The sequence below is a fragment of the Mauremys reevesii genome, linkage group 1 (assembly GCF_016161935.1).
Source record: "Mauremys reevesii isolate NIE-2019 linkage group 1, ASM1616193v1, whole genome shotgun sequence".
Taxonomy (NCBI): domain Eukaryota; kingdom Metazoa; phylum Chordata; order Testudines; family Geoemydidae; genus Mauremys; species Mauremys reevesii.
Genome location: NC_052623.1, coordinates 102,532,863 through 102,550,567, shown reverse-complemented (window position 1 = coordinate 102,550,567; position 17,705 = coordinate 102,532,863). Strand labels below are relative to the sequence as shown.

General features: G+C 38.9%; 1 protein-coding gene across 14 annotated transcripts in view; it reads left to right on the top strand.

Moving 5' to 3' along the window:
- The window catches only part of DOCK9 (dedicator of cytokinesis 9), a 312,141-nt gene that overhangs the window by 102,573 nt on the left and 191,863 nt on the right, over positions 1–17,705 (top strand). For all 14 annotated transcript variants that reach the window (XM_039482322.1, XM_039482303.1, XM_039482396.1 and 11 more), the window contains exons 3-5: positions 8,424–8,513; positions 10,174–10,256; positions 13,824–13,893. In XM_039482322.1, coding sequence (XP_039338256.1) covers positions 8,424–8,513; positions 10,174–10,256; positions 13,824–13,893 — 243 coding nt within the window. The remainder of the gene's footprint in view (positions 1–8,423; positions 8,514–10,173; positions 10,257–13,823; positions 13,894–17,705) is intronic.

Genomic DNA, 17,705 nt, shown 5'->3' with positions numbered 1-17,705 from the left:
ATACATTTTCTCTTTTTTGGAGTTGGAACACTCAACTCCTGCCTAGATATTTCGTGTAGCAATAGTTCAAAGTTTGCCCACGTGAAAGTTGAGTAGAGCCCCTGTGTGGCAGCAGGCAGTTTAAGAGGGCAAGGGAAAAATATCCTGACACACACATTCCCTCAAATAAATGCAGTGTAGTGCTGGATGGGTGGAGAAACCCACTGGTGGAGGCTGACTTCTGACAATAAGATACTTAGCTTGCTGACAGGTTTCAGAGTGGTAGCCGTGTTGGTCTGTATCAGCAAAAAGAATGAGGAGTACTCATGGCACCTTAGAGACTAACAAATGTATTTGGGCATAAGTTTTCGTGGGCTAAAACCCACTTCATCAGATGCATACAGTGGAAAATACAGTAGAAAGACACACACACACACACACACACACACACACACACACCATGAAAAAAATGGGTGTTGCCATACTAACTATAATGAGACATCAATTAAGGTAAGCGATTATCAGCAGGAGGAAAAAAAACCTTTAGTGATAATCAGAATGGCCCATTTCCAACAGTCGACAAGAAGGTATGAGTAACAGTACGGGAAAAAAATTAACACGAGTAAATAGTTTTTACTTTGTGTAATGACCCATCCACTTCCAGTCTTTATTCAAGCCTAATTTAATGGTATCCAGTTTGCAAATTAATTCCAATTCTGCAGTTTCTCATTGGAGTCTGTTTTTGAAGTTTTTTTGTTGTTGCAATTCTCCATCCTGTCTGTTGACCAAAGAGTTGTCGGAAAGAGAGCAGAAGAAACCCAGCAGCTGTTAAATCTTTCTATGGGAAAAATGGGAAGCAGGTCAGTGGGGTAGATGGCTTCACTGTCTTCTAACCAGTTGTTCTTAGACCTCCTCCATATTTCCATTTATTCAGAGGTCCTTTGGTGCTTTTCCTCTGCTCCCACTGGATGAGGGGAGGGGGATAGGGTACAGATCATCTTCTCTCCCCCTCTTTTTGTTGCTGATCTCTGAAGTTGCAGCTTATTCATCTTCAGGCAGGAGATGCTGCTGTTCCTGCTGCATTCTAATATACAAGACTATTGGGCAGGTGGTAACTTCTGCTGTTTTCACCCCTTCCCTTTTTCCTCATTCTTAACCTCTTGCTTTCCTCTGGTTTCTTCCTGTCAAGGTATAAACATGGTCCGTGTTTCTCCGGCCTCAAAAAAAAATCTTCATTGTCACGTGACATACCAAGCCATCTCTTCTCTCCCCATCACTCTGTTCTTTGCTGCCTCGGTTTTTTCCCCTTTTTTTACACTCCACCATGGCTGGCTTTGTCTGCTCATATGGTTTGTTGTTATCGTTATGTTGTAGGGATGTCAGTAATTAGAAAATAATCACAATTGTGCAATTAAAAAAAATAATCGCGATTAGTGGTGCTGTTAAACAATAATAGAATACCATTTATATACATATTTTTGTATGTTTTCCACATTTTAAAATATATTGATTTCAATTACAACACAGAATAGAGTGTACAGTGCTCACTTTATATTTATTTTTATTATAAATATTTTCACTGTAAAAATAAAAAATATTTTTCAATTCACTTAATACAAGTACTGTAGTGCAATCTCTTTATCATGAAAGCTGAACTTAGAAATGTAGAGTTATGTACAAAAAATAACTGCGTTCAAAAATAAAACAATGTAAAACTTTAGAGCCTACAAGTCCACTCAGTCCTATTTCTTGTTCAGCCAATGGCTCAGATAGACAAGTTTGTTTACATTTGCAGGAGATAATGCTGCCTGCTTCATGTTTACAATGTCAGCTGAAAGTGATAACAGGCATTCGCATGGCACTGTTGTAGCCGGTGTTGCAAGATATTTATGTGCCAGATGCGCTAAAGAGTCACATGTCCCTTCATGCTTCAACCACCATTCCAGGAGACTTGCTTCCCTGCTGATTATGGATTCTGCTTGATAATGATCCAAAGCAGTGCAGACCAACACATTTATTTCCATCAGCTGAGTCAAATGTCACCAGCAGAAGGTTGCTTTTCTTTTTTGGTGGTTCGGGTTCTGTAGTTTCCACATTGGAGTGTTGCTCCTTTAAGACTTCTGAAAGCATGCTCCATGCCCCCATCCCACTCAGATTTTGAAAGGCACTTCAGTTTCTTAAATTTTGGATCAAGTGCTGTCGCTATCTTTAGAAATCTCACATTGGTACCTTCTTTGCCTTTTGTGAAATCTGCAGTGAAAGTGTTCTTAAAACGAACAACATGCTGGGTCACTTTCCAAGACTGCTATAACATGAAATATATGGCAGAATGCGGGTAAAACAGAGCAGGAGACATGCAATTCTCCCCCAAGGAGTTCAGTCACAAATTTAATTAACGCATTATTTTTTTTAATGAGCATCATCAGCATGGAATTATGTCTCTGGAATGGTGGCCAAAGCATGAAGGGCATACAAATTTTTAGCATATCTGGCATGTAAATACCTTGCAGTGCCGGCTACAAAAGTGCCATGTGGATGTCTGTTTTCACTTTTAGGTGACATTGTAAATAAGAAATGAGCAGCATTATCTCCCATAAATGTTAACAAACTTGTTTATCTTAGTGATTGGCTGCACAAGAAGTAGACTGAGTGGACTTGTAGGCTCTGATGTTTTACATTATTTTGTTTTTGAGTGGAGTCATGTAACAAAAAAGAAAAATCTACATTTGTCAGTTGCGCTTTCATTATAGAGATTGCACTATGGTACTTGTATGAGGTGAACTGAAAAATACTTTTATCATTTTTACAGTGCAAATATTTGTAATATAAGTAATATAAAGTGAGCACTGTTTATCAAAGAGAAGGCTAACAGATGATGTGATAATGATCTGTAAGATGCAGTTAAATTGGAAGGAAGATCGTACTTTAACAATTAGTGGATCAACTGTTTGAACTACTTACCAAGAGAAGTGGTAAATCAATAATCACTGGACTTTTTCTATTGAGTTTTGGATATCTTTCTAAAAGAGATGCACTAGTTCAGCCACAAGTCATTGTGTTTGATATTCATTTATGCAGGAGGGAAGACTGATTCCCTTTGCAAGAATTACTAGGTGAAATTGTAAGGACTGTGCCATGCCGGAGGTCAAAATAGATTATCAGTTGGTCCTTTCTAGCCTTAAGATATATGCAGGACATTAAACTTTTCTGTGTCCTGATTATCTTGTGGTGTTTACTGCAACTTCCTCTTCTTTGGTCTTACTGGAAACCACATCTCTCTCATGCAGAAAGTCACAGCTAAAATTCCCATGTCTCTGGCTGTATATGGCCTTTGACAATCGATTTTCATAAAACCCTTTCTCACGCCATGACACTTAAACTTGACCTAGTCTTCAGTGCCATAGACAATTCCTTCAGTCCTTACTTATCCAACCTAGTTAGTCTCTTATAACATCACTTTTTTTGTGTGTGTGTAAGCATATGTTAGTGAGTCCAAGCTGCCAAAATGTGACATTAGTCTTGCTACTTGACATGTGGTGAGTCTTGTCTTTGGCAGGAAGGAAACCACCTTTTGCTAGTTTTAATCCCCACTCTAAAGTGGTGTTGAGTCTCTTGCAAAAGACTTATGTACCCTATAATAGATTCTTAGAGTTATTAAAGATTAGATAAAATTACCTGATTTACCTAATAATTTTGTTTTATACTGCCCATGTTTCAAATCTTTGATTTATGGACATTTTCCAAGTAGTTTCAAACAGACTACAGCATAACTGCAGACATATAAAAGCACTTGTAACTACTGTATGTGGTTTGGCACTAATTTTCACAGCTTTCCAATCTCTAAATTGTGGATCTCCATGTGTGTAAAATGGGAGTTCAAAAATTATTCCATTTTAAAGTTAGATTTTTGATGAAAAATTGCACCCATTTTGCTCAGCCCATTAGTCTGAAAGTTATTAATAAAATAAACATCATTCTGCACCATAAACATTAGTTTTAATTGCCATATTTGTGCTGCCTGTTGGCTGTGGCTGACATGTTTAAAAGTGATGCCATTTAAAATAAAAGATGTAAGGGGACTCAGTCAGACTGAATACATCTGTATTGTACTCTAATACTGTTTTCTTAAATGCTTTTAAACATGAATTTCTTTCAGCAATATTCAAGCTGGATGGGTTTTTAAGTGTTAGATCTCATACTGCAAAAGTACATCACCCTCTGCCCTATAGGATAGCTGCCACCAGGAGCCAACTCTTAAATACCATTGTATTTATTTAAAATTTTTTAACTGGTATATAAGAAATGTTTGAGTTCATTGGCGTTTATTAGAAAATGGCAAAAAAATTTCAGAGTTCATCCTCTATTTGCGTTTTGTAATGTGATTATATACTTTTGATTTCCTTGATAGTATTTACTGCTTGAAGGCAGTGAATGAATTCTTTGTGTCATCTTCACTGCAGAGGATGTCAGGGAGATTCCCACACCTGAGCCATTCTTTTTAGGTGACAGATCAGAGGAACTGTCCCAGATTGAGGTGTTAGTAGAGGAGGTTTTGGAACAAATTGATAAATTGAAGAGTAAGAAGTCATTAATACCAGACAATGAGAATATTCTGAAGGAACTCAAATATATTGCAGAACTAACAACTGTGATATGTAAGCTATTGCTTAAATCAGGCTTGGTACCAAATGGCTGGAGGATAGCTAATGTAACGCCAGTTTTTAAAAGAGGTTCCAGAGACGATCCTGGCAATTTTAGGCTGGTTAACTGAAGTTCAGTACCAGGCAAATTGGATGAAACTATAGTAAAGAACAGAATGATCAGATACAGATGAACACAATATGTTGGGAAAGAGTCAACATGGTTTTTGTAAAGGGAAATCATGCCTCACCAATCTATTAGACTTCCTTGAGGGTGTCGTCAAACATGTGGACAATGGTGATCTAATTCATTTAATATACTTGGACTTACAGAAAGCCTTGGAGAAAGTCCCTCACCAAAGACTCTTCAGCAAAGAAAAGAGACATGGGATAAAAGTGAAGGTCCTCTGATGGATCAGTAACTGTTTAAAAGATGGGAAACAAAGGGTAGGAATAAATGATCAGTTTTTACAGTGGAAAGAGATGGATAATGGGGTCCCCTGAGGATCTGTACTGGGACCAATGTTGTTCAACATAGCCCATTTTTCCAAATCATTGATAACAGGAAGATGGCAAAGTTTTCAGATGATACAATATTACTCAGGATAGTTAAGTCCAGAACTGACTGTAAAGAATTACAAAAGGATCTTCCAAAACTGAGTGACTGGACAAGAAAATAGCAGATGAAATTCAGTGTTGATAAGTGCAAAATGATGCACCTTGAGAAATATAATCCCAACGATACCAACAAAATGATGGGATCTAAATTTGCTTTTACTACTGAAGAAAGATCTTGGAGTCATTGTAGATAGTTCTCTGAAAACACCTCAATGTGTAGTGGCAGTCAAAAAAAAAACAAAAAAAAACTAGCAATGTTAGGAACCATTAGGAAAGGGATAGATGATAAGACAGAAAATATCATAATGGCACAATGTAAATCCATGGTATTCCCACAGTTTGAATACTGCATGCAGTTCTGGTTGCCTGTTGAGGGGATCAGTGTCTGAGCCCAGCTGCGCTACCCGGTGATGAGTCTGTGGGGCTGGTGGTAGGGGAACCCAGACCCACCCTGCTCTACTGGGTTCCGACCCAGGGTCTTGTGATTGGCAGTTAAATATGCAGCCTGAGGTGGACGCCTGCCAAACCTGCTCCCTGGGTTATTTCCTACCACAGCCTCTGCTCCTCCAAAGTTACTGCAGACTCTGCTTATGGACCACCAAGTATGGGGATTCTCCTCAGGGCTAGCTCCAGACCGCAGCGTGCCAAGCGCGTGCTTGGGGCAGCATGCTGCAGGGGGCACTCTGCCTGTCGCCGGGAGGGCGGCAGGCGCCTCCTGTGAACCTCCCACAGGCGTGCCTGCGGAGGGTCCGCCGGAGCCGCGGGACTGGCGGACCCTCTGCAGGCATGTCTGCAGGAGGTCCACTGGAGCCGCGGGACCGGCAACCGCCAGAGCACCCCCCGCAGCGTGCCGCCGTGCTTGGGGTGGCGAAATTGCTAGAGCCGCCCCTGATTCTCCTTAGTAGATATCCGGAAGCTCTTCCCCATCAGTTGCAGCCTACTGTTCCCGGTCTCATTGGTGCCTTTGGCATCTGTCTGCCAAAGTGGGGTCAGCTCCAGGCAAACTGGAGCTCCTGCAGCCTCTCTGCAGGAGCCAACAGCATAGGACTGCTCCCTTGCTCTGTCTGTGATGACTGGCCTGGGCCGCTGCCTTTTGAGCTTTGTGCGCATATCCAGCAGGTGTGGCTTGGTGGGGCCTTTTGAGCCCAGAGTTTCCTGTTTAACCCTTGGTTTCCCAGTGTGGGGCTTATAGATCATATCATATATCACCTGCTATCTAAAACAATATATTAGAACTGGAAAAAATACATAGGCAACAGACACGATTAAAGGTATGGAACAGCTTCCATATGAGGAGAGATTAAAAGACTTAGTCATTTTGTTTCTAAGCTTAACAGTCCAAGGGTGGTGGTGTTATAATGGAGGTCAATAAAATCATGAATGGTGTGGAGGTCAAAAAGAAAGTGATGTTTACCCCTTCACATAACACATGAACCAGGGGTCACCCAATAAAATTAATAGGCAGCAGGCTTAAAACAAACATAAGGAATACTTCATCATACAACACAGTCAACCTGTGGAACTCATTGCCAAGGGATGTTGTGAAGCTGAAAGTAGGCTTAAAAAAATTTAGATAAATTAATGGAGAATATGACCATCAATGGCTTTTATCCAAGATGGTTATACCTATCTCATAGAGCTGGAAGGGACCCTGAAAGGTCATTGAGTCCAGCCCCCTGCCTTCACTAGCAGGACCAAGTACTGATTTTGCCCTAGATTCCTAAATGGCCCCCTCAAGGATTGAACTCACAACTCTAGGTTTAGCAGGCCAGTGCTCAAACCACTGAGCTATCTCTCTCTCAACTGCATGCTCTGGGTGTCTCTAAACCTCTGACTACCAGAAGCTGGGATTGGATGCCAGGGAATGGATCACTTGATAATTGCCGTGTTTTGTTAATTCCCTCTGAAGCATCTGACATAGGCTACTATCATAAAACAGGATACTGGGCTAGGTAGACCATTAGTCTGACCCAGTGTGACCATTGCTATGTGAGCCCAGTAGTGCCATGTGAATGTAAAATACATATATTTCCCCCCTCATCCCCGAAATAGAAAGTGTTTTAGGTAGTTTTGTAAAAGCAGCAAAGAGTCCTGTGGCACCTACCAATACATCTATTAGTCTATAAGGTGCCACAGGACTCTTTGCTGCTTTTACAGATCCAGACTAACACGGCTACCCCTCTGATACTTAGGTAGTTTTGTAAACCATTCTTTTTTTTTTTTTTTGGCAAAGGCCAAATTTTGGCTGTAATAGTTGTTGCCTCAGTCCATCTGTACCATTAACACAGTAGATTTAACCTCTCTTAGAAATTATTCAAAATATGTCTGATAATCTTCTATTCTTCCGGAACTGTGGTACTGATCCAAAGCCCATAGAAGTAAATGGGACAGTTTCAATGGGCTTTCCATTTGGCTTATAATTATTCTCAGTTTCTTTTAAAACCAAAACAAACAAATCCAGTAAAACCACAAACAGAAAAAGAAATGCAGTCCATGTTCAGGGAAGCAAATGATATTGTCCATTGAACAATTACAGTAACAATCAATTCCTATCCACACTTATTTAGTTACTTAATGTTAATAGATAAAAAATCAAATATTGCTTTTCATTATAGGTTTTAAGACAGTTCTCTGTGCCATATTATTCCTCTACAGAGTCTTTGCTCTGTTTTTCGTAAGAGGTACTTGTGGTTGGTTGGATTCCACTTCAGAATTCAAATCAAGATTTGAAACCAGAGGTCAGCTTGAAATGCCGTGTGGAGATACATGCTGCTTTTTTGTTCTCCAAAATCTAAGCTTTCATTTAACCCAAAAAAACCCCCCAAAAAACACTGTCTCATTGTTATGGTTACTGAGAGATCCTCAAAAAAAAAATTTGTGTAAATGTGTATCTGCATTTGCAGAACCCCACAAAATGACTGAGGCATTAAGTGCCTCATTCATCTTAATGGGTTCTAAGTCAGATTCCCAGAGACAGTACTTTCAATATCAACGTTATTAGCAGTTTCACTGCTTCAGCACATTTTAGGTATATTGGTATAAAGGTGCTTTATTGTTCAGGGAATTTTATCTTGTGCTTCAACTCATTTTGTCAATATAATTTAGAGTGACGGGGACTGGATTTCACTACGTCTTACTTGTCTTTTATTTGATTGAAGTTCTCAGACTATTTTTTGTCATCAACAGACAACATTATTGAAACGTCAGGGTCGATATATATGCTCTACTGTTCCTGAAAATGCAGAAAAGGAAGCTCAAAGCTTGTTTGTAACTGAGGTAACATTATTTGTGTGTGTGTGTGTGTGTGTGTGGTGTGCACATCTAACTAAATAGTTTAGTTGTCTACTTGCTTCCGTAGATTAAATTTCAATAGGGCTGAAAAAATTTACCACTTATTGGCATCTAGTTGTTAAAAAAGACAGGAGGAGTCCACAGGTGGGTTTAAAGGCAGAAACGCAGTGATCCCTCTCTTAGCTGCTGGAAATGAGGGGTGATGTCCTAGCATCTTACATGGGAACAATCTATCATATCAGGTATGGCTAATAGGAGTTTGAAACTTCTTACTCTGTTTCCTCTCCTGGCTCTTTTGGGTTGTTGGAGGCTTTTACCTTCCTCCCTTCTGTGTCACCACTGTGTAGCTCCTCACAGTTTTCCCATCCACAGCAAAGTGAAAATTGCAGGATTCTGGTCAGTGTTGCTGCTTCAGAATAACATTGGGACGGGAACTATGGAGCTGACCAGAGTCTGGTTAATTTCACTTTGTTGCTGATGACTTTCACTTGTTGACCAGAAGGAACTTTATTTGCCACTGGTGAGACCAGTTTTCAAGTATTTATATCACAGAAAAATTGGCGGTAATTGTACTGTTTTAGGAACAAGTTCAGGGCACAGACAAGCCCTCACAAACCTTTGTGTTTTGTCACCAAGGTCTGAATATTTTGGGTCTGTGTCAGCTATTTATAACTTCTGTGCTTTACAAATGAGACTTATGTATGGAGTATGTCACTGTAGAGTATATTTGACAGTGGGGGCTGGTGTGCATGAGTTAAATCATGAATTTAATGAAATATCTAATTTATACACACTTTAAAAATTATTGCCTAGTAAATATTGACTTTGTACAAAGTATGTATACCAATGCATTGGAAATATGATGGAGTGTATTTGTGTGTGTGTTCATATGATGTCTAAAAACGTCAAGTATTGTATAATATTGTCTCTTGCAAGATACTTGAATGTTTTTTATGCTACTTCTGCTAAAGCCAAGATAAATTTGTCTGTTAGTTACAGCAACATGGGTGGAGTAAAATGATACTTCCTGTGATCTAGTCCAGAACAGAATGACATAATTGCTTTTCAACAGCTGCAAGCATGCAGTTTAGATTCAAAACATTCTTATAGTTGGGCTAAAAATATAAAATTGAATACTTACAGTCATAACTTTAGATTTTAGTTCTTCCAGGATAGAAAGTACTAAGTTGATCCTGCTATTTTGATAGTACATCTATATTTTTAGGATAAATATACTCCAGTCATTTTATCATATTGTTTCCACATACATTTAGCTTCTTTGCTTCTCAGGAACTAGGAGGTGATGTTTTTATTTCAGATGACTAGTCTATCATTTTCTGAATTTATAAATTCCTTATGCTTTTAGCATTTGTTTCCAACAACTAGTTCATTTGACATAAACACACTTGTTCAGCTTCTGAATCTGAACATTCACCATGCTGGTAAGGTGTTTAACAAAAGAAACAAAATGTGACATTCACAGAATAAACATTTATAATGCATTTGAACTTGCAATGCTTTCCAGGTAACTATAAAAGTTCACAAACAACTATAATGTAAGAGAGCCGTTACATGTATTTAGGGAGTGCTTTCAGCTAAACTTACTTAATTTGATGTATTGTGACATTTGTTTCCATTGAAATAGTGCATCAAAACCTACAACTCAGACTGGCATGTTGTTAATTATAAATATGAAGACTACTCAGGAGAGTTTCGACAGCTTCCAAAGTGAGTAAATTATCTGATACTGTTAGATTTTGAAGATGCAGAAGAACTTTATATATATATTTTTTATGACATATTGGGTCATAAAAAAGTCATTTCATGTAATATAGAACCTCAGATCTAGCCTACCAGTGTTAATACTCTGTACTGTACCCTGAGGTTTTCAGGGTAGAATTCATATTGGTTAATTTTTCTTAGCCTTTTGAAGATATAAAAGCTGTTGAATTGATATCTGAAAAACTATCATAATAAAGCTGCCTTGGTAATTGTGGGATAACCAGAAGAAGAACTTGGATTATTGATAATGTAAAAATAAAACTGATAATTAAAATATGGTAAGAGTTGTTTTATGTTGCTATGCCAATATACAGTCTTTTCAGCATTGATGGCAGCTTCAACAACTTTCCACAAGTTTGGCACAGAACCTTTACATACACACACACACAGGATTTTAACAGAGAGAATGAATGCAATTATTTTATATTTATAGAGCAGTGTAAGAATACACAGTACTTAAAAAAACAGACAAAAGATGTTTGAAGTCTGCATGGAAAGGAGTATTAATGAAAGACAGGCATTGCTTTTCTGACACTAGGATTTGTCTTTTTCCATCTTTGTGGTGGGCACTCATATTTTATAAGATGTAAGTTTAAAGTAAAGAGATCAATTCCTCTTCATGAAATTGCCTGTGGAGAGCCTCACAGATGTTGCATGCCTCACAGGTCCTGAACCATTTAAAAGGAGGTAAATGATGAGGCCATGTGCCTATGTCAACTACTGGACCTAAATTCTGCAGCAAGTATCTCCTTTTCTGAAGTCGTCCGGTGCTGAATTATTAGAGAAACATGTCACTTCAAATAGACGAAAATGAAGGTTTTTTATTGAAATAACTATGAAAATGAATAATACAACTTGTACAATATTTCTTTTGTTATATACTTTTTTTTGTTGACCCAGTATTTTCAATATGCCACAGAATTTTTTTGTATTGACAACACCACAACTAAGCTGTATAAGTTGTCAGAGGGAAGCTTTTGGCAAATGGAAAGATATAGGAGGTGATTCAGGTTTTTGTCGCCCGAGGGTTACTGTTGGCATTGGTGAAAGGATCTTCCTTCCTTTCATATTTTGGGCACAGGTGGATGTGGCTTAAACGTTTTATTTTTATATTTTGTGTGGCTTGAATTGCTAGTTCTTCTACCTCTGCAACCCTTGACATCAACCAACTGCCACCTTTTCCCTTTCCCAACTTTGTCCCACTATCTATTGCTGCAGATGAAAACAGTGCAAAAGCATGTGAGCCGAATATTCCCTCTAAAATTATCAGTGAAATTGCTGAATATTTTTACAGTTAAAATTTTGCTCTTAGACCTCAGAGTTAACATGCTGAGGTGAATAAAGGGATTCAGTTCCCTAGAAGATGCTTTTCAATTTGTTGGCAAGAAGGGTCTACTAGGTGTTTCGCTAAGTACTAAATTGGCTCAAATTTTGAATGTTTTCTTTGAAAATGCAAGGGTTACCTTTTTAAAAAAATTTTTTTAAGGAGAAAAGAACTTCAATTCAAAATTGAGCTAGAAATTCTGTGTCCTTTTTTAATGTAGGAAATAATTTAAAAATTAATGCCTCTGGACAGATGATGATGTATCTGAATTATCCTTCTCCTCCCCAGCCCTAGGTCCCTTTTGTACTGCAAATTCACTTTATTCATCATGTTTTTTTTCTACTTGTATGGCTTCAACCACTACTTCATGTACCTAGGTAGCTTTTCTGTTGCCTTTTTTAGTTCTCTTCCCATAACTTTTCCTTCTAGCATTGTCATTTTTCAGATGTTGCCAAATACTTGATCTCAAATTAATTAAATGTGATCAGTATAATCACCTTCACAATATTTGATAAATCATTGGTCTTTTTAATCTCTAATGTTTATATTGATTGATAATTTCAGTTTGAAAGCCTCCAACCTTTTAAATCTGTGTTCAGGACTTTTATTTTTACTGTAACAAACTGAATTGTCAAATGACAGATAATTTATTCAGTCTTTTTAATTAAGTGCTTCTGTATGAAAATTGTTGAATGTTTCTTGCCTGGTTTCCCTTGGGGATTCCCAAAAAGCCAACTCAACCCGATAGCTTATGGTGCAATGGCTAAAACATTATATTATTATTTTTTAATTAAATAAATGAAGAATGAGAATGAATTTAATCTTGGCAGCAAAGGGTGGCTGTAGCTGCTTGGCCTGGCCATCATTCTGTTCTCCGGATTGGCAGATCCCCAGGTCAAATCTTCTGCCCAGCTGGAGAAACCATGCGACCCACCGAACCTTGGACATGTGGTTTGCACCAAACTGTGGAATTTGGAATTGGTCCTGCTTTGAGCAGAGGGTTGGACTAGATGACCCCCTGAGGTCCCTTCCAACCCTGATATTCTATGATTCTGTGACCCTCAGAGAGTGTTCGAGCTGTCACTGAGACAGACTTGGGCAGTCTCCAGCAGTCTTAGTCCCAGTTACACATGGAATCTCACTATTCTGGAAAATATGTTCCAGTTTGGGGGTAACTGCACCTTTGACCCCCCTCCATTGTCTGCTGTAGGAATGCTGTTCAGGTTTCAAGCCTTTAGCCTTCACCTCTCTCTGGGCAAGGACCTGTCCTTTCTCTCCAGACTGGAGTTTTTGGCTGCAGTTCCTCCCGCACAGTTCACTGTGATGCGCCCACAAGCCAGTCTGCTTAAATCCCTAAGTCTGTTTAAACTCAGTCATTATAACTGAAGTTCATTCTTTGTCTCTTGCCTCTCCTCTGGGATTGCTTTAAACCAGTATATGCAAACCACCCTGGGGACTGGTACTTCCCTAGTGCTGTTCACAATCTTGGGAACTGCAGTAATCACCCCCCAGTGATTTTAGTTCCTGGAGGAGCTGTGGTAACCCTCCCCTTATTGAGTCATATACAGTCCCTAGCCCACAATGGTACATAAAACATTCATAAACTTAATACAGTATGGTCCCTAAAAGTACTGCGTGCATATCTGTCACAATATGCTCCTCCCCACCTGCAGTCTTGACCCTAACAACTGAATAAATATACTCTACCCCCACCCACTAAAGACTGACTGCCCCCAACGTTGCAACACAACATAATGGAACTTGTGGAAACTCAAATGTGGTTCTTGCTTGACCCAAATTAAAAACTCAATGACTAATCAGTATAACATATGTTCAGAAATTAAATGCAAATACAGTATCTCAAAGTTAAGGACTGACTGTTTGTCCTAAATCCTGTTCCCAGCACAGAGGGGAATAGAAGGGAAAATTATGGTGGTGCAGGAGGAGAGCACGTACTCATTCTAAGGCAGCTCTCCTCTGGCCAATAAGAAGTCTGTGCAGAGGGCAGAAGATGCAACTGTGGAAAATGGCTTAGGTGAATTCTGTTCCACCAAGGACCACGTATTACTGCCTATTAATAGTGTGATTTATATTTTCCTTTCAGAATAATTGTAAAAGATTAGATACTGAATGATCATGTAAGTGATCACAAAATATCTGAGTATTAAGAATTTTTCTTTCTTCTTTAGTAAAGGGACCAAATCAGAGAAACTTCCAGTTCATGTATATGAAGTTGATGAAGAAGCAGATAAAGATGAGGTGAGCAGATAATAATCTATTTCTTTCTATTCTGTAAGATTATTTCATTAGAAATAGTCTCTCTTAAATGTTTATATCGAGTAAAAACAGATTTAATTGAATAGTCACTTTAGACATTAAAAAGGTTTGGAAGTGGGAAATCTATAAGTGCACTGGATGCTGGTTTTTAACTAGTCTTGTGTTCCCAATGTCTGTCATACGTATGGAGGAGAAATTCTGATAGCAGAGAGAATGGGTTTATGTTGGAGGTGAGGGCATTATAACTAGTGAGGGCTGGTTTACACACAAACTTGCACCAAAATAACTAAACTGTTCTTAATTCACATTTGCATTCATGCAATTGTGTGTGTGAACACTCATTTTGGAATAAATGTTCCATTTCAGTTTAACTTACAACTGAAGCAAAGTGGGAATAGAAAAGTTTTATTCCAAAATAAGAATGTACACACACACACACACACACACACACACACACACACACACACACACACACACACACACACACACACACACACACACACACACACACACACACACACACACACACACGTAATGAAACAAAACAAAACAAAGATTAAAAATATTTAGTTATTTTGCTGTAAGTCTGTATGTAGACCAGTTCTGAGAATGTCAGAGAAAGCAGGAACTAATCAAAAGTGGCTGAAACCTTTTTACTTATTTTTCTTCCAATACTCTACTTCCTGAGAACAGTGATTTCAGTACTGCCAACTGGTTTAAAGGTTTCAAACTTGAAAATATGTTTTTCAAACAACAAACTCTTTCTGTTGACTGTTTGCACTACATAGTTTTTACCGTGGTATATTTTAGAACAAAGGATTGAATGTTGAGGCTGATGCCTTCTTATCTCACAAATATTTCAAATCCCTTATATTACTGCGAAAGCCTTCAAGTAAGCTAACTCAATTTTGTATTTCTTATATAAGTAATGCTGATAGTAATGCTCACTACTTACATAGTGTTTTTTAATCTCCAAAATACTCATAATCACTAATTATGTGTGTAAAATATAACCAGTCTTTGATTGACTCAGTGGTGCAATAATCCAAGCATAATGGTTCAGTAGATAGGACACTGGATGAGAAGATTTGAAGTCCATTCCTGCTTCAGCACTGATGTGCTTCATGACCTAGGGCAAGTCACGTCAGTTAACTGTGCTCAAGTTTTCCCATCTGTAAAATGGGAATATTTTTTAGAATTCTTTGAGATGAGATAAGTCCTAAATATTATTATTTCTGAAGTCTAGCATTTCTGATATCACAGCTCATCACCACAAAAGCTGTTTAGATACCATTAAATGAATCAGGTGGCGAAGGAGCCTAGTGTGAATAAGAAAAAATAAACTTTGCTGCAGTTGTTACAGTATTTCCTACTAAAGTTAAACAGGTGAAGGAAAAATACCAGAACTCAAATATTGGAATGGCAGTCACTATAAAAGATGTCTATTTATACATAAATGCCTCTACAAACAATAGTAATAGGAAAAGAAATCCAGAAAAAATGGCTTCAATGGGCACTTAAAAAAAGTGCCAAATGATACACAACTTGGTGGATAAAACTGACCAAATAGAGCAAGAGGTTTTTCTTCTTTTGGACTGTCAGGCTTTTTTGTGGGTAAAAAAAAAAAAGTTGCTTTGTATCTAAAAATCATTTTACAGGGGATGTATAAAACAAAATTATTAAGTTTGCAGATAATGGAAAAATTGAACGAAGAGCAAATAAGTATCAGTGTCATCAAATTTGGAAAAAAAATTCACATGTTGTGGTAATAAAAGGATTTGGATAATTCAAGCAATTGGGCCAACAGATGGCAAATGCTGTTTGATGTAGGTGAATTTTAAAATCAGCCTGAGAGTGAGGAATGAAGTTAGTGTGTAGGTGATTGTTGGAACAGTAATCTGTTCAGGAGTAGGCTTTGGATCTTATTGTGGAAAAATCATTGAAAACATAAACCTAGCATGCAACAACAATACAAATGGGGAAATGAGCCTATAATCTGTAGGAAACAGGAAGTGAATTTTCAATGCAAAAGCATTGTGCTGTTGGCCAGGGACTTTGCCTTCCTTTGAATTAACAGATGGAGCAGTGTAAAAGTTCATTGGCTTTTCTCCTCTGGAGACTTGAGTTCAAACTTTCAAATGATGGACTAGGTGAACGCAATAATTCCGTTTCTACCAGAAAGATATTCACAGTTCAGCAGAATTGGCAAACTCAGCTCAACAGAGGTCTGGAACTAGAAAAACAAAGTTGTTTTAGGTCAGAATTTAGGCCTGGTCTACACTGAAAAGTTAGGTCAACTCACCTAAGTTGCTCATGGGTGTGAAAAATCCACACCCCTGAGTGCTGTAGTTAAACTGACCTAGCCCCTGGTGTAGACAGTGGTAGGTTGGTGGAAGAATTCTGAATCTCAGGGAGATGGATTACCTCTGCTGATGGGAGAATCCCTCCCGTTGGCATATGTAGTGTCTCCACTGAAGTGCTACAGTGATGCAGCTACACTGCTGTATCATTTCAAATGTAGACAAGCCCTTAGATACCCCTTCTCTTTTAATTTGTGCCAGAGAAAAGAGGGAGCTTGTAGTTGGAAACAGTGTTCCCCAGATGACTTACTGAGGTATTTATAACATACTAGTGCTGAGATACCCAAGTACTTTTCAAAGCAGTGGACAGGGAATTACCAGATTTTGAGTCGAGCTACTGAATGTTAACATTTGATGGTAAGTCTCCTATGACCCAACAGGCTAGTGGTGACTGGGACTAGGGGCCTGACCAGGAGCAAGCAGGCTCCTCAGTGAGACAAGGAAAGAATTGAGGCCTACCCACAGAGAACAGTAGTCCTTTGTGGGACTGTTGGACTACCACCACCATAAAACCATGCTAACTGGCATTTATAGACTCATAAACTTTAAGGTCAGAAGGGACCATTATGATCATCTAGTCTGACCTCCTGCACAAAGCAGGCCACAGAATCTTACCCATCGACTTCTATAACAAACCCCTAACCTATGTCTGAGTTATTGAAGTCTTCAAATTGTGGTTTGAAGACCTCAAGCTGCAGAGAATTCTCCAGCAAGTGACCCATGCCCCATGCTGTAGAGGAAGGCGAAAAACCTCCAGGGCCTCTGCCAATCTGCCCTGGAGGAAAATTCCTTCCCGACCCCAAATATGGCGATCAGTTAAACCCTGAGCATGTGGGCAAGACTCACCTGCCAGCACCCAGGAAAGAATTCTCTGCAGTAACTCAGATCCCATCCCATCTAACATCCCATCACAGATCACTGGGCATACTTACGTGCTGATAATCAAAGATCAATTGCCAAAATTAATTGCCAAAATTAGGCTATCCCATCATACCATCCCTTCCATAAACTTATCAAGCTTAATCTTAAAGCCAGATATGTCTTTTGCCCCCACTACTCTCCTTGGAAGGCTGTTCCAGAACTTCACTCCTCTAATGGTTAGAAACCTTCGTCTAATAAAGATTTAAGATTTAATTGTGCAGCCCTCTGTGCACATTTTTGTGGCTCCTGGCACACATGTATAGGCTGCTGCTAGCCCGAATAAATATGCACATTAATGAAGCTTTTAAAAGAATAATAATTATTCTGTTTTTGTCCCTGGTACTAAACCATGTTAATTTGAAACGGTCCCCTGTAGATATACAAACTTCCATCCCATGCTGTAAGCGTCCGGTGTTGGGGCTTGACCCTCTCAGGTGCGGCTGGGAGCCAGGCCGCCTCGCTACACGTGTCTGCTATCGGCGGTGTAGTCAGAGGGCAAAGAACAGTCAGGGG